Source organism: Labeo rohita, chromosome 11 (genome assembly GCF_022985175.1).
Source record: "Labeo rohita strain BAU-BD-2019 chromosome 11, IGBB_LRoh.1.0, whole genome shotgun sequence".
Classification (NCBI taxonomy): domain Eukaryota; kingdom Metazoa; phylum Chordata; class Actinopteri; order Cypriniformes; family Cyprinidae; genus Labeo; species Labeo rohita.
The window spans coordinates 3,232,363-3,247,368 of NC_066879.1; the positions used below are offsets into that span (position 1 = coordinate 3,232,363).

At 34.9% G+C, this 15,006-nt stretch overlaps 1 protein-coding gene across 10 annotated transcripts in view; it reads right to left on the reverse strand.

Annotated features, from left to right (window-relative positions):
• cadpsa (Ca2+-dependent activator protein for secretion a) overlaps positions 1 to 11,691 on the reverse strand; it is a 138,866-nt gene extending 127,175 nt beyond the window's left edge. For all 10 annotated transcript variants that reach the window (XM_051122457.1, XM_051122456.1, XM_051122459.1 and 7 more), the window contains exons 1-2: positions 11,436 to 11,691; positions 10,946 to 11,303 (exon numbers count right to left, since the gene is read on the reverse strand). In XM_051122457.1, coding sequence (XP_050978414.1) covers positions 10,946 to 11,281 — 336 coding nt within the window. In that variant the 5' untranslated portion in view covers positions 11,282 to 11,303; positions 11,436 to 11,691. The remainder of the gene's footprint in view (positions 1 to 10,945; positions 11,304 to 11,435) is intronic.
• Positions 11,692 to 15,006: the final 3,315 nt, after the last annotated feature.

Consider the following 15,006-nt stretch of genomic DNA (forward strand, 5'->3'; position numbering starts at 1 on the left):
ATAACTGTAATGTAATATCTTACAACTGCAATTTCATATTTCACATTTGCATCTATTTCTTGTAATTGCAACTTTATATCACACAACTGTGACTTAATATCTTACAATTGCGACTTCCAATTTCACATTTGCATCTTTATTTTTCATAATTGCACCTATATTTCTCACAGTTGTAATGTAATATGTTACAACTGCAATTTCATATTTCACATTTGCATCTATTTCTTGTAATTGCAACTTTATATCACACAACTGTGACTTCATATCTTATAATTGCAACTTCATATTTCACATTTGCATCTTTATTTCTCATAATTAACTTTCTCACAACTTTAAGTAAATATCTTACAATTACAACATTATACTTCATATTTGCAACTTTATTTCTCACAATTGTAAATTCACATTTCATATTTGCATCTTTTCTTGTAATTGCATCTCTCAAAATCTTACAATTGTGAATTCAAATTTCACACTTGCATTTTAATTTTTTTAATTGCCACTTTAGTTCTCATAATTTTACTTAATATTTTACAACTGCAACTGTATATTTCATATTTGCATCTTTATTTCTCATAACTGTAACTTCATATTTCACATTTGCATCTTTGTTTCTCATAATTGCAACATTCTCACAACTATATCTTACAATTGCAACTTTAAATTTTACTTCAACTACATTGTGACGTAATATCTCACAATTATAACTTAGTATTTCACATTTGCATCTTTATTTTTCGTAACTGCACTTTTTTTTTTACAAATGTGACTAAATATTTTACAATTGTGATTTTATATTTCACGTTTGCATCTTTTGCCTCGCAATTGCAACTTTATTTCTCATAATTGTGACTTATTATTTTACAATTGCGTTTCTTGTAACAGTGAGACTTTATGTCTCACTATGTGATTTAATACTTTTAAAGTACATCACAATTACTGTAGCTTTTACACCACAATTAACATATTGGTAACATAATAACATATTATTCTGAATATAAAAGCACTACTTTTAGACACCCTTAACGTAAACCTTAAATCTGGAAAGGATGCTACTTCATTTAAATCTGGTTCACTAATGATAATTTTTCATACATTTAACCTATCTAAAACATCTAAACACACTGCTGTCTACCACATATATGTGTGAATGTATCTTCAAACCTTCACACTGAAACTGTGCATATAGACTGTTATGTAACAGATCAGAGAAGGCAAATGGATGTGTAATCCCAGATTACAAACAACCAACAAAGAGCACATGAAAGGGTCATCCTCCCACTGCCTTTACGCTGCATTATTCAAGCACATGCTCACAAACACCCCTTCGTACAAATAAACACACTCACCATGAATACACACATCTGTGTGTGTGGTTTCTCATTAGTACTACTGTAAGATGTTTGCTAAATTCACACAGGCAAGTGTGCACGAATGTTTTTGTTTCCACTTAAGTACAGTTTGTTTCAAAAGCTTAAAAAAAACAGAAAAATAAAAAAGCTAATGCTTTGTGTTGCTCATGTGGAAGATACAGGTTTAACATATGCATTTAAATGATGAAACAATTAAAAATACAAATGAAAAACACAATTAAAGAACAAATTTATCAAAAGCAGATAATTTGCAATTTTGAGAAAAAGTAATAGGTTATTTAAAAAAAATGTAAAAAGCAAAAAAACATTTGCAAATAAAAATAAATAATAATGTTTACTCTATAATGAGCAAATGTGGATTTTACAGTCAACAATGAAATTTCCTAGATATTATTTCACAAGATAACCATTATAGAAGATATCCCGCACAACCTGAAATAACAAACGTATGAACTGCATTTATCTTTTACATGAAGAACACCCTCATACTTTAAACATCTATTCATATCTGAAGAGTTTCAAAAATACCTTTTCAATCTGAGCTTGTTCCAGAATTCTTCTGCAAGGATTTTCAATAACAACCTAGTTAATGTGGCTGTCTTACTCACAGCTGACCCAAGTTCAGCCAGCGCTTGATTGTGAATCCATCACATCTATCACAATAGCAATCTTCCCCCCTGCCTGCACGTCAAGATCTTCAGCCCACAATGAAAGCCTGCTGACCTCAGATCAGGCCTATTCAGCTGGTAGGGCTCTTAAGGCCATTTTGGTGCATCCGTCTACACTACACATTAGCTGTAAGAGGCACCTCAGCAGACCGTTCACAGACAGAGAGCTCTTATCTGGGTTATGGTTTGTCTCTAACACAATGGCCTTTCAGATTCTTGCCCTCCCAAGCACAAGATGGGCGTTGAACATCGCCTCTTTGCTCAGTGAGGGAGTGGAAAAGAAAATGGATTTGTGAAGAGATATATCAATACACCCACTCGAATAAACTCCTTTCTCTCCACCTCAAAAAAACAGAAATAACTAAATCCTATAAAACAGGTATTTGTTATAACAATGCAAGACTCAAAAAGTGGAAACGATACTGTCATTTTTTTTAAAGAGGGCTGTAATTAACTCCACATCTATTGCATCTTAAGAATAGGCCCTGTAATTTACATTGAGCAAATAATTGTGTCTGAACATCTTGACAAGACAGGCACAGTAGATTAGAGAAGTTGCATCATATCACCTCTGAAAATGCTTCTGTGTGGTATCATGGCGCTATTATTCTCTCTGTAAAGTAGATTGTGGTAAATGATGTCATACAATAACTCAATCAACACACTTGTAAGGGCATCAGATTACACAGCTAGCAGCTTTTGTCTCAAAGGATCGTCTGAGGACACCTTGCACTTCATGCTTACAATTTAGATTATTCTCATTTCTCATCCAATGTTACAATAAGCTTAAATGACAAATGATCATATCATGCTACATAATACTAAAAACCCTTTAAGGCAATTCATCCGACTCGGCGGCCATCTTGGTAACGCAGTAGACCTGAATGGGTTGAGGCTAAAATCTTAAGTCAGAAACGAATTAACAATAATATCAATTGTTTGTGAAGCAAAAAAATCATGCTGGTCCTTTAACTGTCATACTAGACTTTCAGTCCCACAGTTGCCATATAAAGTTCCATAAGTAAAAAAAAAAAAAAGTAAAAATCCCATTCATTTTCTCCATAGTGCAAGTGATTTTTAACAACAACTGATAAACCATTAAAGCCAGGCCTGCTGGGAGTGACACAGTTGTTAAACCAGTCACTTTAACTGAAAATTGTCCGTCATTAACAGAATTTTTTTCTTCAGTGATGGAAAAATTTGAAGGCCGTCCATCACTTTGTCAGATTACACTGAGGGTGATCTATTGTAAATTGTAGCTGTAATTCCCACCCCTGTCCTGTTGGTGGCGAGTGCGCTCCAGTCTGGCAGCAGAGCAGGGATCCAGAACAAAAACGAAACTGTCACGAATGTTTTCCTATGCGTTTGATTACAACAGGAAAGCACCCAGAAGCTACAATGATCTATCACGGCACATTAAAGAGTGCCAAAATGGTATTTAGACTTTGAAATCTGAGACTTTGTTTCATATCAACAGTAACACAAAGCCTAGACTATTGCTATTTATTGGAAGGAAGACACACTATATACTGTTCATTCATCAACTGAAAACAGCATAGACCAAAAGATCGCCTGGGATTTAAGAATTGATATTAGTTCATTAAAATGAGAATCTATTAAAAGCCCTAGCGTATTTTGTTGTTTTTAAACACTGCGCTGTCATCCTGTAGGTTCATAAATAAATATGAAAATGTGAACTAAAATAAAATGAATTAAATGTGTTATTCTAATTGAAATATGAAAATGTTAAAGTAGCGCAACCTCTGGTTTGTATATAAGTGTCTTAGCAGTGTGTGGACACAACCACCCTACAATGATAAAAATCCATTCACTCCATTTTTTAATCCTCAAAAAACCTAAACACTCTCAATTATCAAGCCGTTTTGATTCGCATAATTCCGCCCTCAGCCATCATCAGATGCAATTTTCACTTTTTTAATCTGTTTTGCATTTAGTCAGGTCTGCCATCTCAGAAAAGCTGAAAAGAAAACATGCAGCCAATACGTTATGGGCTGTCTGAGTCTGAAACTGTCATCTAGCGAGCGGTTTTAATTTGCAGCCAGTTTCTACGTAGATAGGTAGCTATTTGAATAAGAAAACCTCCGAGCCATATATGAGTCCAAGGCAGCAATTCATGCTTCTTGTGTTGACATGCCCCACTGAAAAGAGGGGTGGGGTGAGCAGTAGCTCATTATCATTTAAAGAAATATGCACTGATATTAGTGGCTGTGAACAGAGCTGTTTTTGACAAAGTAAAAAGGGTGTTGTTTTACACAACCTTTGAGGAATTTCAAATTATGTTGCAGACATTTCATGAAGACCCTAAAGAATCATAACAACTTGTGGAAAATGGGCATCCGATGTCCCCTTTAAGAAATGGTATGCTTTTAAGCCATCAGATCATGATATTGAAAGGGGACATCAGATGCAATTTTCACTTTTTTAATCTTTTTTGCATTAGTCAGGACTTCCAGCTCAGAAAAGCTGAAAAGAAAACATGCAGCCAATACGTTATGGGCTGTCTGAGTCTGAAACTGTCATCCAGCGAGCGGTTTCAATTTGAAGCCGGTTTCTACGTAGATAGGTAGCTATTTGAATAAGAAAACCTCTGAGCCATATATGAGTCCAAGGCAGCAATTCATGCTTCTTGTGTTGACATGCCCCACTGAAAAGAGGGGTGGGGTGAGCAGTAGCTCATCATCATTTAAAGAAACATGCACTGATATTAGTGGCTGTGAAGAGAGCTGTTTTTCATAAGGTAAAAAGGGTGTTGTTTTACAAGACCGTTAAGGAATTTTACTCAAAGTATGTTACAGACATTTTATGAAGACCATGAAGAACATACCAACTTGTGGAAAATAGGCTTCTGATTTCCCCTTTAAACTTAGTATTTAAATAACTGTTTTAACAGCACAATTCCTAGTGAAGACTACATTACCCATGATTCTGCAAAAATAATTTTACCAAACAGAGAATTGTGGCCATGAGAGCTCACTCTGTACCAATCTATCTATATCTATCAATCTATCCATATATCTTTAAATCTGTAGTTTTATATTCCTCCATCACTTTTAAATCAATTGTTATTTACAACACTTAATGGGACTGTAGTTCTTTCCCCTATTAAAACAATTAGGCGCACAGTCTTGTACCTGTTTTGTCCGATTTTCATATACTTATTTGCTTCAAATCAAAGTTCGTGTGATTCACCTCATATCTGGTTGATTTGGGTCTTGGCTTGTAACTCTTTAACAAAGACTTTTTTTAAAGTCCTAATGAGTGAATAAGAAAAGTACATCCGGAACCAAGGCTGCCGAAAATGGTGGTGGGACTGTTGCACTCTATTAAGCATTGCAATCCCTCTATCAAAAAACGGACTGACTCTTTCAACTGTGAGGTGGAGTGTAGTACAAACACAGATACCACCATAGATGGTTGTTGGTCATCATATCCGGCACTGTGGTTAATGGAGTTCAAAACCTCTCCATATTGCGTCAGCTCTTGTAGTTGTGCTCTGCCCTAATTACGTCTCTATTTGTGTCTTTTTTTGTTGCTTTATTTTATGCAAAAGTCATTAGCGACATAATTGACTGAGCCTTAGATGTGCATGTGTGCTCAATGTATGCTACCTTCCCTGAACAGTCTTTCTGTTGTGCCTGCTTGTTTGTCTCTAAATGTGTATGTAATCGTGTTGGTCTGTCTGTTAGTGTGTGTGAGAGAGCAAGAACGAGAAAGGAAGAGAGAGAGAGAGAGAAGACATTGTAGGAGATTGTTAATAGCCTTCTTAATTAGGCTCTCCATTCAGTGTGTGGGTGGGTACGTGCCGGAGACAGCGAGCGGCAGCAGCGTAAGACATCTGACATGGTCCTACTGATCATTAAGTATGTGACAGCGTGCACCTTGTCATCATGACTAATAAACTGACTAAACTACCATTTCTGAAGCAGACAGCAACAAGCACCGTGAAGAGTTTCCATATTTAGTTGGCGGCATAAGCAAGCCCTGCGTTAATAAAAACAGCAGAGCTGCTTATAATCTTAAAACGGGTGAATTAGCATGTCACTGCATCGTAATTAAAGCAAAGACGGGGGGAGGGGAGGTAAACAAACACTAATGTTAATTTGATATTTCCACAGAACTTAATAACAACAACAACAACAACTAAACACAAAATCATACAGCAAAGCTAGCAAAGATTCACATTCAAAGCCCAGAAAGGCAGTAAGGACATCGTTAAAATAGTCCATGTGGTTCAACTGTAATTTTATGAAGCTATGGGAATACTTTTTTTGCACAAAGAGAAAAAAACAACTTTATTCAACAATTTCACATGGACTATTTTAACAGTGTCCTTACTACCTTTCTGGGCGTTGAACGTGTCAGATGCATTGCAACTCAAATGAAGAAAATAAATAGGGGAGAGGAGTCACATTAATTTTTTAAACTACAGTTTTAGTAGGTTTATAAGCTGTTTAATAGGCTAAAGAGTAAAAAATAATTCACTGGATAATGTTAATTCACTGAATAGTGTTCTCTGGAATATTGCACAAACCAAACATTGTATTTTATTGCATTTCTCAACTGGTGTGTTATATCAGAATTACTTATGTTTTTGTTATTCTAGATTCTGAAATGCCTGCTGTCAAAGCGCTGTTTATCTATGCATTCACAGAACTATACTCAAATGCGATCGCTTGCAGAGATAATAAATAATTAATTTCCATAGAGTTTTATTTATTTAGATGTGTATCAGCGAAATAATGGTTATATAGTAAATGTTAATATAATTTAGGGTGTTTTAAACAAGTGAATCTTGTTGAAAGTCACATGCGTGGTCGTGCTGGAGCATTTCCTGAGCATCAACCCAGTGAATAAACAGCAGAATGAAAACACCTTCATGAGACTAATGATGAGCATATAGCCAACAAACAGAGAATTAAATTCAGCACTTTTATTTCCAACATACGCTCATTCATGGCTGTATTATTTAATTCATGCAAAGTTGGGACAGGACTTGACGGATTATTTTAGCTGACTCCCACTTCACGAGACTAATAATGAGCATATAGACAACAGAAAGAGAATTAAATTCAGCACTTTCATTTCAAACATGTGCTCATTCATGGCTGCATTATGACTTGACGGATTATCTTACATGACTCTGTGAGTTCATCTCTATTTCTTAGAGCCAAGCTGCATAAACTAGCTACATATCAGGCATTTATGCAACACATCTTATATGTGCATTAATGGCTGTTATGTTAAATAAAGTTTACAAATTACAGCAAAGCAAGTATGCTTTACCTATGCACGCCATTGTTGTTGTCTCGTCTCCCCTCAGACGCGTTGTAATGGCGATCCTGCGCACAATTCTTTTCAAGTTGGCGACGTTTATCAGTGAATTGGATATTACAAATCCGATTAGGGTAAAATGCTTAAATATCGGGAAAAATATCAGTAAACCGATATATCGGTCGAACTATAGTCTAGAAAGCTTTTGAATTTTAGCAAAAATATCTTCATTTGTGTTCCGAAGATGAACAAAGGTCTTACAGGTTTGGAACGACATGAGGGTGAGTAATTATGTCAGAATTTTCATTTTTGGTTGAACTATCCCTCACAAGACCTTATAGAAGAAGTCCACTTCCAAAACAAAGATTCTCATTTAATGTACTCACCCCTTTGTCATCCAAGATGTTCATGTCTTTCTTTCTTCTTTCTTTCTTAAAGAAATTATGTTTTTTGAGGAAAACATTTCAGCATTTTTCTCCATATAATGGACTGATATGGTGCCCCGATTTTAAACTTCCAAAATGCAGTTTAAATGCGGCTTCAAACGATCCCAAATGTGGTTATAAACGATCCCAGTCGAGAAAGAAGGGTCTTATCTAGCGAAACAACTGGTTATTTTCATTAAAAAATACAATTTAAATACTTTTTAATGTCAAACGCTCGTCTTGTCTTGCTCTCCCTGAACTCTGTGTATTCTGACTCAAGACAGTTAGGGTATGTCGAAAAACTCCAATTGTATATTCTCATTCAACTTCAAAAATCATTTCAAAATCATCCTACATCACTGGAGAAGTACCGACTGAGTCTTTGCAAAATGAACATGCAAAAAAGATGAAGCACCCTTAACAAAAAAGGTAAAATTGCGATATAGGATGATTTTGAAGTTGAGGGAGAACATGAGATGGGAGTTTTTCCACATACCCTAACTGTCATGAACCGGAAAAAAACAGAGTTCAGGCAGTGTAAGGCAAGATGAGCGTTTGACATTAAAAAGTATATAAATTGTATTATTTTTTTGAAAATAACTGATCGTTTCGCTAGATAAGACTCTTCTTCCTCGGCTGGGACTGTTTACAACCGCATTAGGGATCGTTTGAAGCCGTATTTAAACTGCATTTTGGAAGTTCAAACTCAGGGCACCATATCAGTCCATTATATAGAGAAAAATGCTGAAATATTTTCCTCAAAAAACATAATTTCTTTACGACTGAAGAAAGAAAGACATGAACATCTTCGATGACAAGGGGGTGAGCACATTATATGTGAATCTTTGTTTTGGAAGTGGACTTCTCCTTTATTTCTGAATGACAGCGATACTTACAACAACCAAAGTAACAGAACCAATCGCACAAAAGTCATTTGCAAACCAAACCGCTTTTTTTTGGTCAGTGTGGCAAATTTGGGCGACCAAATTGATGCAAAATGGGCATGCTGAAAACTTCCAATACCGCAAACTGCTACTTAAAATTTGGTAAATATCAATGTAAATTGAAAACAAAAAAAATATATATATATATAGTTTTACAGGGTGGCCATGGCAGATATCTAGCTGAAGATGTCTGACTAATGATTAGTGTAGCCTATTATCTCTGCGCCCTGAGTTGTATTGAATTTCCATCTACTCTCAAAGGAAAACCATCACATCATCTACAATATGACTGACCAGGGCAGCTTTTATTGGGAAAACCAAATTTGGAGATGATTAATGTAATCCATTAATTCTGCCAATCAGATTCTTCTGGACTATGAATGGTTCTGCAGAACTATAATGGCGTGGAATATACAGTGTAACAAAAACACAATTGTATATCTAAGGAAACCTGCTGGTTCCTGATGTTTTGTCTCACATGAGTCTTATCTGTGAGGACACAACAACAGCTGGAGAATAACTTCCCACAGAGACTCTGTTTATTGTCCCAAGTCACTGACTCCGAAGACAATAGCAGCAAGCAAACAAGCCCCTGGGGACTCAACCAAATAAGACAGACAGTCTTGTTTTTGACCTTGGATTGTATGAAATGAAACTCACAGCAAGTCTTAAAATGAGGCGGAGCTGAAATTCAAACAATACGTAATGCACTGCCTCTCAAATTTCCACTTTACAATTATCAACTCTCCAAGCTGAAGCTGCAATATATGATAAACGTTTTTGAATAAGGCACTCATGGATATGATGAACACTTCTAAATTATTCAAGATCCCGACATAAAAGACAAGTTCATTCTGTCAGAGCTCTGCCTTTGATTCCATGCCAGGAGAAAATGCCTCAAACACCAAGTCTCGATCTCTCAAACATTGTGCTAATGTGGCATGGCTGCTGCTTTGTTAGTTTTCAGGATTAAAGAGCTTTGGAGCTTTCAAAAACTTGGTTTTGATTTATATCTGATAAGCAAAATGTCAAAACAAACTAATCTTAGACAAAAGCATGTTTTGCATGCAACTCTACATTTCAATGGAGAGATAATGTCGACTAGTAAAACAGATTTCATCATTCCTGAATAACAATCGAGTACTTTTCCTCATAGGATCTGAGGGAATGCCTAGCGGTATTGCTATTTTCACATGGGACACATACACCCATGTTGATGAAAACATCTGAAAGCAATGTTGCATTGAATAAATTGTGTTTTCGACTATCTTAAATGCTTTGATGGGGGTTTTAAGATTTGCATATTGCCAACAGACCACTGACATGTTTGTGACGTTCATTAAGTTCACAAATGTCAGCACCATTACTCTGAACTCCCAAAAAGCATCTGGATTTATGCATCTTTATGATAAACTTAGAAAGCAAACACACAAAGCGAGCAAGTAACATACAGGGTTTATCTTGGACGTTATGGAGGTTTTCCTAAAGCACAAAAGTAAACCTATGCGTAGTTAAAGTATGCGTAAATGTGAGACTCTCCCAGTAAAATGTTATCTGAATCACACACTAAAGTGCTAACAAGAGATGTCCTGCAACCATTTCACTTAAACCAGTTTCACCTTAAATACAGATAATCTGTATTTTAAGCTTAAACTTTTCTCTTCAACATCCTGCAAAAAGTCAACAGATTGGAAACATCTGACAATATACAGTATTGGAAAAAGTGTCAACAGTGAAAATATGGCAGAGCTATTTGTTTCTCTGAGAAACTTTTATGCATTTTGTAAACATTTCATTCAGGCAGTCTGTTTTAGTTCTCATGGTGAAGGCGTCTGAGATGCTAGAGGGAGGTAGTGAACGGTCTAAATATCTGAGTAAAAAAACTGAAAAGGGCATCTCAAAGTGCTTAAGTCAAAGACACTGTACTGTAAACAAAACTGTATGTTATATAACACCTAGCAGTTCATCTAAAGATACAACTTTCTGTCTTCGTACTGTTATCTACTCTCATAAGATTGAATTTTTGGTGTTTTTGTTAAAGCACCACAAAATATCTGAGATACAACTCTGAAATTTACAATTAAACCATAATGTTGCGTTCTAACGCATCGGAAAATAATAATAAATTAATTTCCTGATGCATTTTATGTTGATTCAACTGTGCTTTTGCACAGCCAGAAGAGTGATGCTCACTAATTCTTCATTTCTACAGCAATCTGTTGCATGTGACTTTGCCCTCTTACCTTTTGCTGTCGTCTCGCCATGTCCGTCGGCTGCTTCGCATTAAACGGATAGGCAATACAGCGCATCACAAAGACGTAAAGCTGAAGCCTCTTCTTTCTCTCCTCTTCCTCCCTTTGCATCTTTTCCAAATCATCCTTCTCCTTCTCGATCGCCACTGAGGGGCTCGGGCTCGTTGGTCGGGCATTGGTGCTTCGGCTTGGCTGCAACCCACCAGAGCTTTCGCTGGTCCTGCTTGGAGACACCCGAGGACCACCAGCCTTGGGCGCCGCCACCACTTTGCGCTCTTCTTCCACAACCTCATCCGCCTCCTCCTCGCTGGATGATGGGTCTAACATTTTAATCGAAGTTCTTGCTTCTCTGAAATCAAAAGATCGGCGTCTTTTTTAGTAACAAAACACGTGCAACTCGCTTCAGAGGAGGGAAAAGTACGGAAGACGCTTATTTTTCCACCGCGTACAATGCAAACGCGACATCAAAAGTGTCACTTACCCTCAGCGCGAGTGAAAAAGCTGCTCCAACAGCCAGTAGTCTTCCACCGAATTAAATTGTTGCTGCTTACGTGTTTTCTTCGTTTAACTCTCCGTTTACCATAACGGTTTTAATGGAAGATAACACGGGGAGGGTCGTAAAAGCAATTCGCGGCTGATGCTTTTCTGGTTTCCTCCGGCAGGCTTTCAATTTAGTACCGAATGGTACTGACAATATACTGACAATGAGAGCAGCACTCGCTGAGAGCTGACCGTGGTTCTGAACTGAAGCTGGAGGGGGGAGGGGGTCATTGACGTGGTTTCCGCGACAGCCACTATCGCGCTTTCTCTCGCGAAAGATATTCACCACGTTTAATCTACTACAGTAGTTCCTGAACAATCAGACACACTCAGTTTTGTATTTTTCATATTGGAGTATAGAACTTTAGGAATTTATCCACGACTTCCTTTTTAGTGATTACAGCTGCTGCGTTGTTGTTGTTGTTTCATACTGGTTTCCAAACCAAATTATTTCATATGTGACCCTCGACCACAAAAACCAGTCATAAGGGTCAATTTTTTGAAATTTAGATTTATACATAATGTGAAAGCTGATAAGCTTTCCAATTATGTATTGTTTCTTGTGATAGGACAATATTTGACCAAGATACAACTATTTGAAAATAGTGAGAAAATCACCTTTAAAGTTGTCCAAATGAAGTTCTTAGCAATGCATATTACTAATCAAAAATTAAGTTTTGATATATTTATGGTAGGAAATTTACAAAATATCTTCACGGAACATGATCTTTATTTAATATCCTAATGATTTTTGGCATTAAGAAAAATTGATCATTTTGACCCATAAAATGTATTTTTGGCTATTGCTACAAATATACCCATGCTACTGTGGTCCAGGGTCACATATTTGGCATGTTTGGTAATGTAAACATTAGTAGTAACACTTTAAAAATGTCATTATAGCATCTTTTTTAAAATGTAAATTTATTCATTTCTGTCATTTCTTCTAGATTTTAGGATATTATGAGATATGAAAATGGTATGTTTTGGCAGTCACTGGGTCTGTCCCAATACTTGCGTTTTTTTTTTAACTTGACCACAATGAAAAAAAAAAAAACTTGTAAATTTCCATTAAAACATATTTTAAGTAGGGCTGTCAAACGATTAATCGCGATTAATCGCATACAAAATAAAAGTATGAGTTTGCCTAATATATGTGTGTGTACTGTATGTAATTATTATGTATATATAAATACACACAAATTAATGTATATATTTAAGAGAAATATTTATGTACAACATATTTAAATATAACATTAATTTTATAAAAATTATAATAAATACATATACTTGTAAATATTTCTTAAATATACATATGAATGTGTTTGTATTTATATGTACATAATAAATACACACAGTACACACACATATATTAATTAGACAAAATCAAACTTTTATTTTGTATGCGATTAATCACGATTAATTGTTTGACAGTTCTAATTTTAAGTAAATTTGTGACCCTGGACCACAAAACCAGTCATAAGTCGCTGGGAATATTTGTAATAGTCATACATTGTATGGGTCAAAATTATAGATTTTTCTTTTATGCCAAAAACCATTAGGAAATTAAGTAAAGATCATGTTCCATGAAGATATTTTGTAAATTTCCTACTGTAAATATATCAAAACTTAATTTTTGATTAGTAATATGCATTGCAAAGAACTTAATTTGGAAAACTTTAAAGGCGATTTTCTCAATATTTAGATTTTTTTGCACCCTCAGATTCCATATACTGAAATAGTTGTATCTCGGGCAAATATTGTCCTATCCTAACAAACCATATATCGATGGAAAGCTTATATATTCAGCTTTCAGATGATGTATAAAGCTCCGTTTCGAAAAATTGACACTTATGACTGGTTTTGTGGTCCAGGGTCACATTTTACTCTTACTGCTCTCTACAACCTACTTACTATTGAATTTAACATTTATAAAGAAATTAAGTAAATATCACATAGGCCTTCTTAAATATAATTTCACATAAAGAATTAGGTGATATCTACTTATCTAAGTAAAGTAAATTTACCAAAGAAAAAAAAGTAACTTTAGCTTGGCCTGTAAAAGGTTGAGTAATTTTTACTTAGTCAAAGCTTAGTTAAGACTTGGCAATAGTTTAGATTTATTTATTATAGCACCTAATTAAATCATGCTTTTAAAGTGTATGTTACTCAGGAACATTTAAGTAAAATATATAATAATATTTTCACACAAACACATTAACTGTGGTTCATTTTTAAGTATGAATGTCTCATTTTGAATAGAAAATGAACAAAAATGTAACAAAATCACAGGTTACTAAATCTAACAACAAAAGCAATGATAAAACTGTAAATACAGCTGGAAAAATCAACCTTATTTATTATTTATGAGTATTAAGTATTAAGTATTAATTGAGTATTAAGAGCACTGGTATTTATTATTTTTACGTACTTCATGTTGATTCCACGCACTCTCGAGTGACCTCAAGTGTTTGTATTGGTATAGGCCCATTCAATTAAAATTAGTCGAAAATACAACATACTTTTTACTTTAGGTCATAACTTTGATTTTACTTTAGAATTTTAAGTCAAAAAGCCTTCAAGCCATTTTAATCAATTCAGTCTTTTCTTTGAAATGATTAAATTCAATTGATTTTCAATGAATGAGAATGAAATGTTTAGGTAGTAGTCTTTAAAGCCAGAAAGAATTATTGTAATTTTCTAGGGGTGTTTAGAATAGCGAACTTGGATTGAAGAACATACGAACATACCCCAACCATGTACTGTAAAGCTGTGTAGCTAAAAAGATGCTAAGCAAAGACTACAATTACAACACTGATGTGTGTTTATATGCTTGATTAAATATACAATCGCTGTAGCCCGTTCAAAAATGGTAGTTTTTAAAAACACAGCAGCTTAAAATGCATGTTGGAGGTATGACTGTAATTTGCGGCCAATTTTTTTAAATTGAGATTTATACATTAAGCTTTCCATCGATGTATGGTTTGTTAGGATAGAACAATATTTGGCCAAGATACAACTACTTGAAAATCTGGAATATGAGGGTGTAAAAAAAATCTAAATATTGAGAAAATCAACTTTAAAGTTGTCCAAATGAAGTTCTTAGCAATGCATAACTAATCGAATATTAAGTTTCGCCATATTTACGGTATGAAATTTACAAAATATCTTTACTTAATATCCTAATGATTATGAACATAAAAGAAAAATGTATCATTTTGTTTCACACAATGTATTTTTGGCTATTGCTAAAAATAAACATGTGCTACTTATGACTGGTTTTGTGGTCCAGGGTTACATTTAACTTTTACTCAAAATGTCATTAGAAAAATTCAAAGCCTTCCCAGTTGGCCTAAAAGTAAACATCATGCACAGTGGATGATTAAAATACTAGAATCTTTATAATATTTTATTCGATGTAGGCTTCTGAGCATTAATGTCAAAACATTCCCTGAGTGACTCAGCATAATTGCATCTTTTTCAATGTTAATCACCATAGTATTTAAACTTTC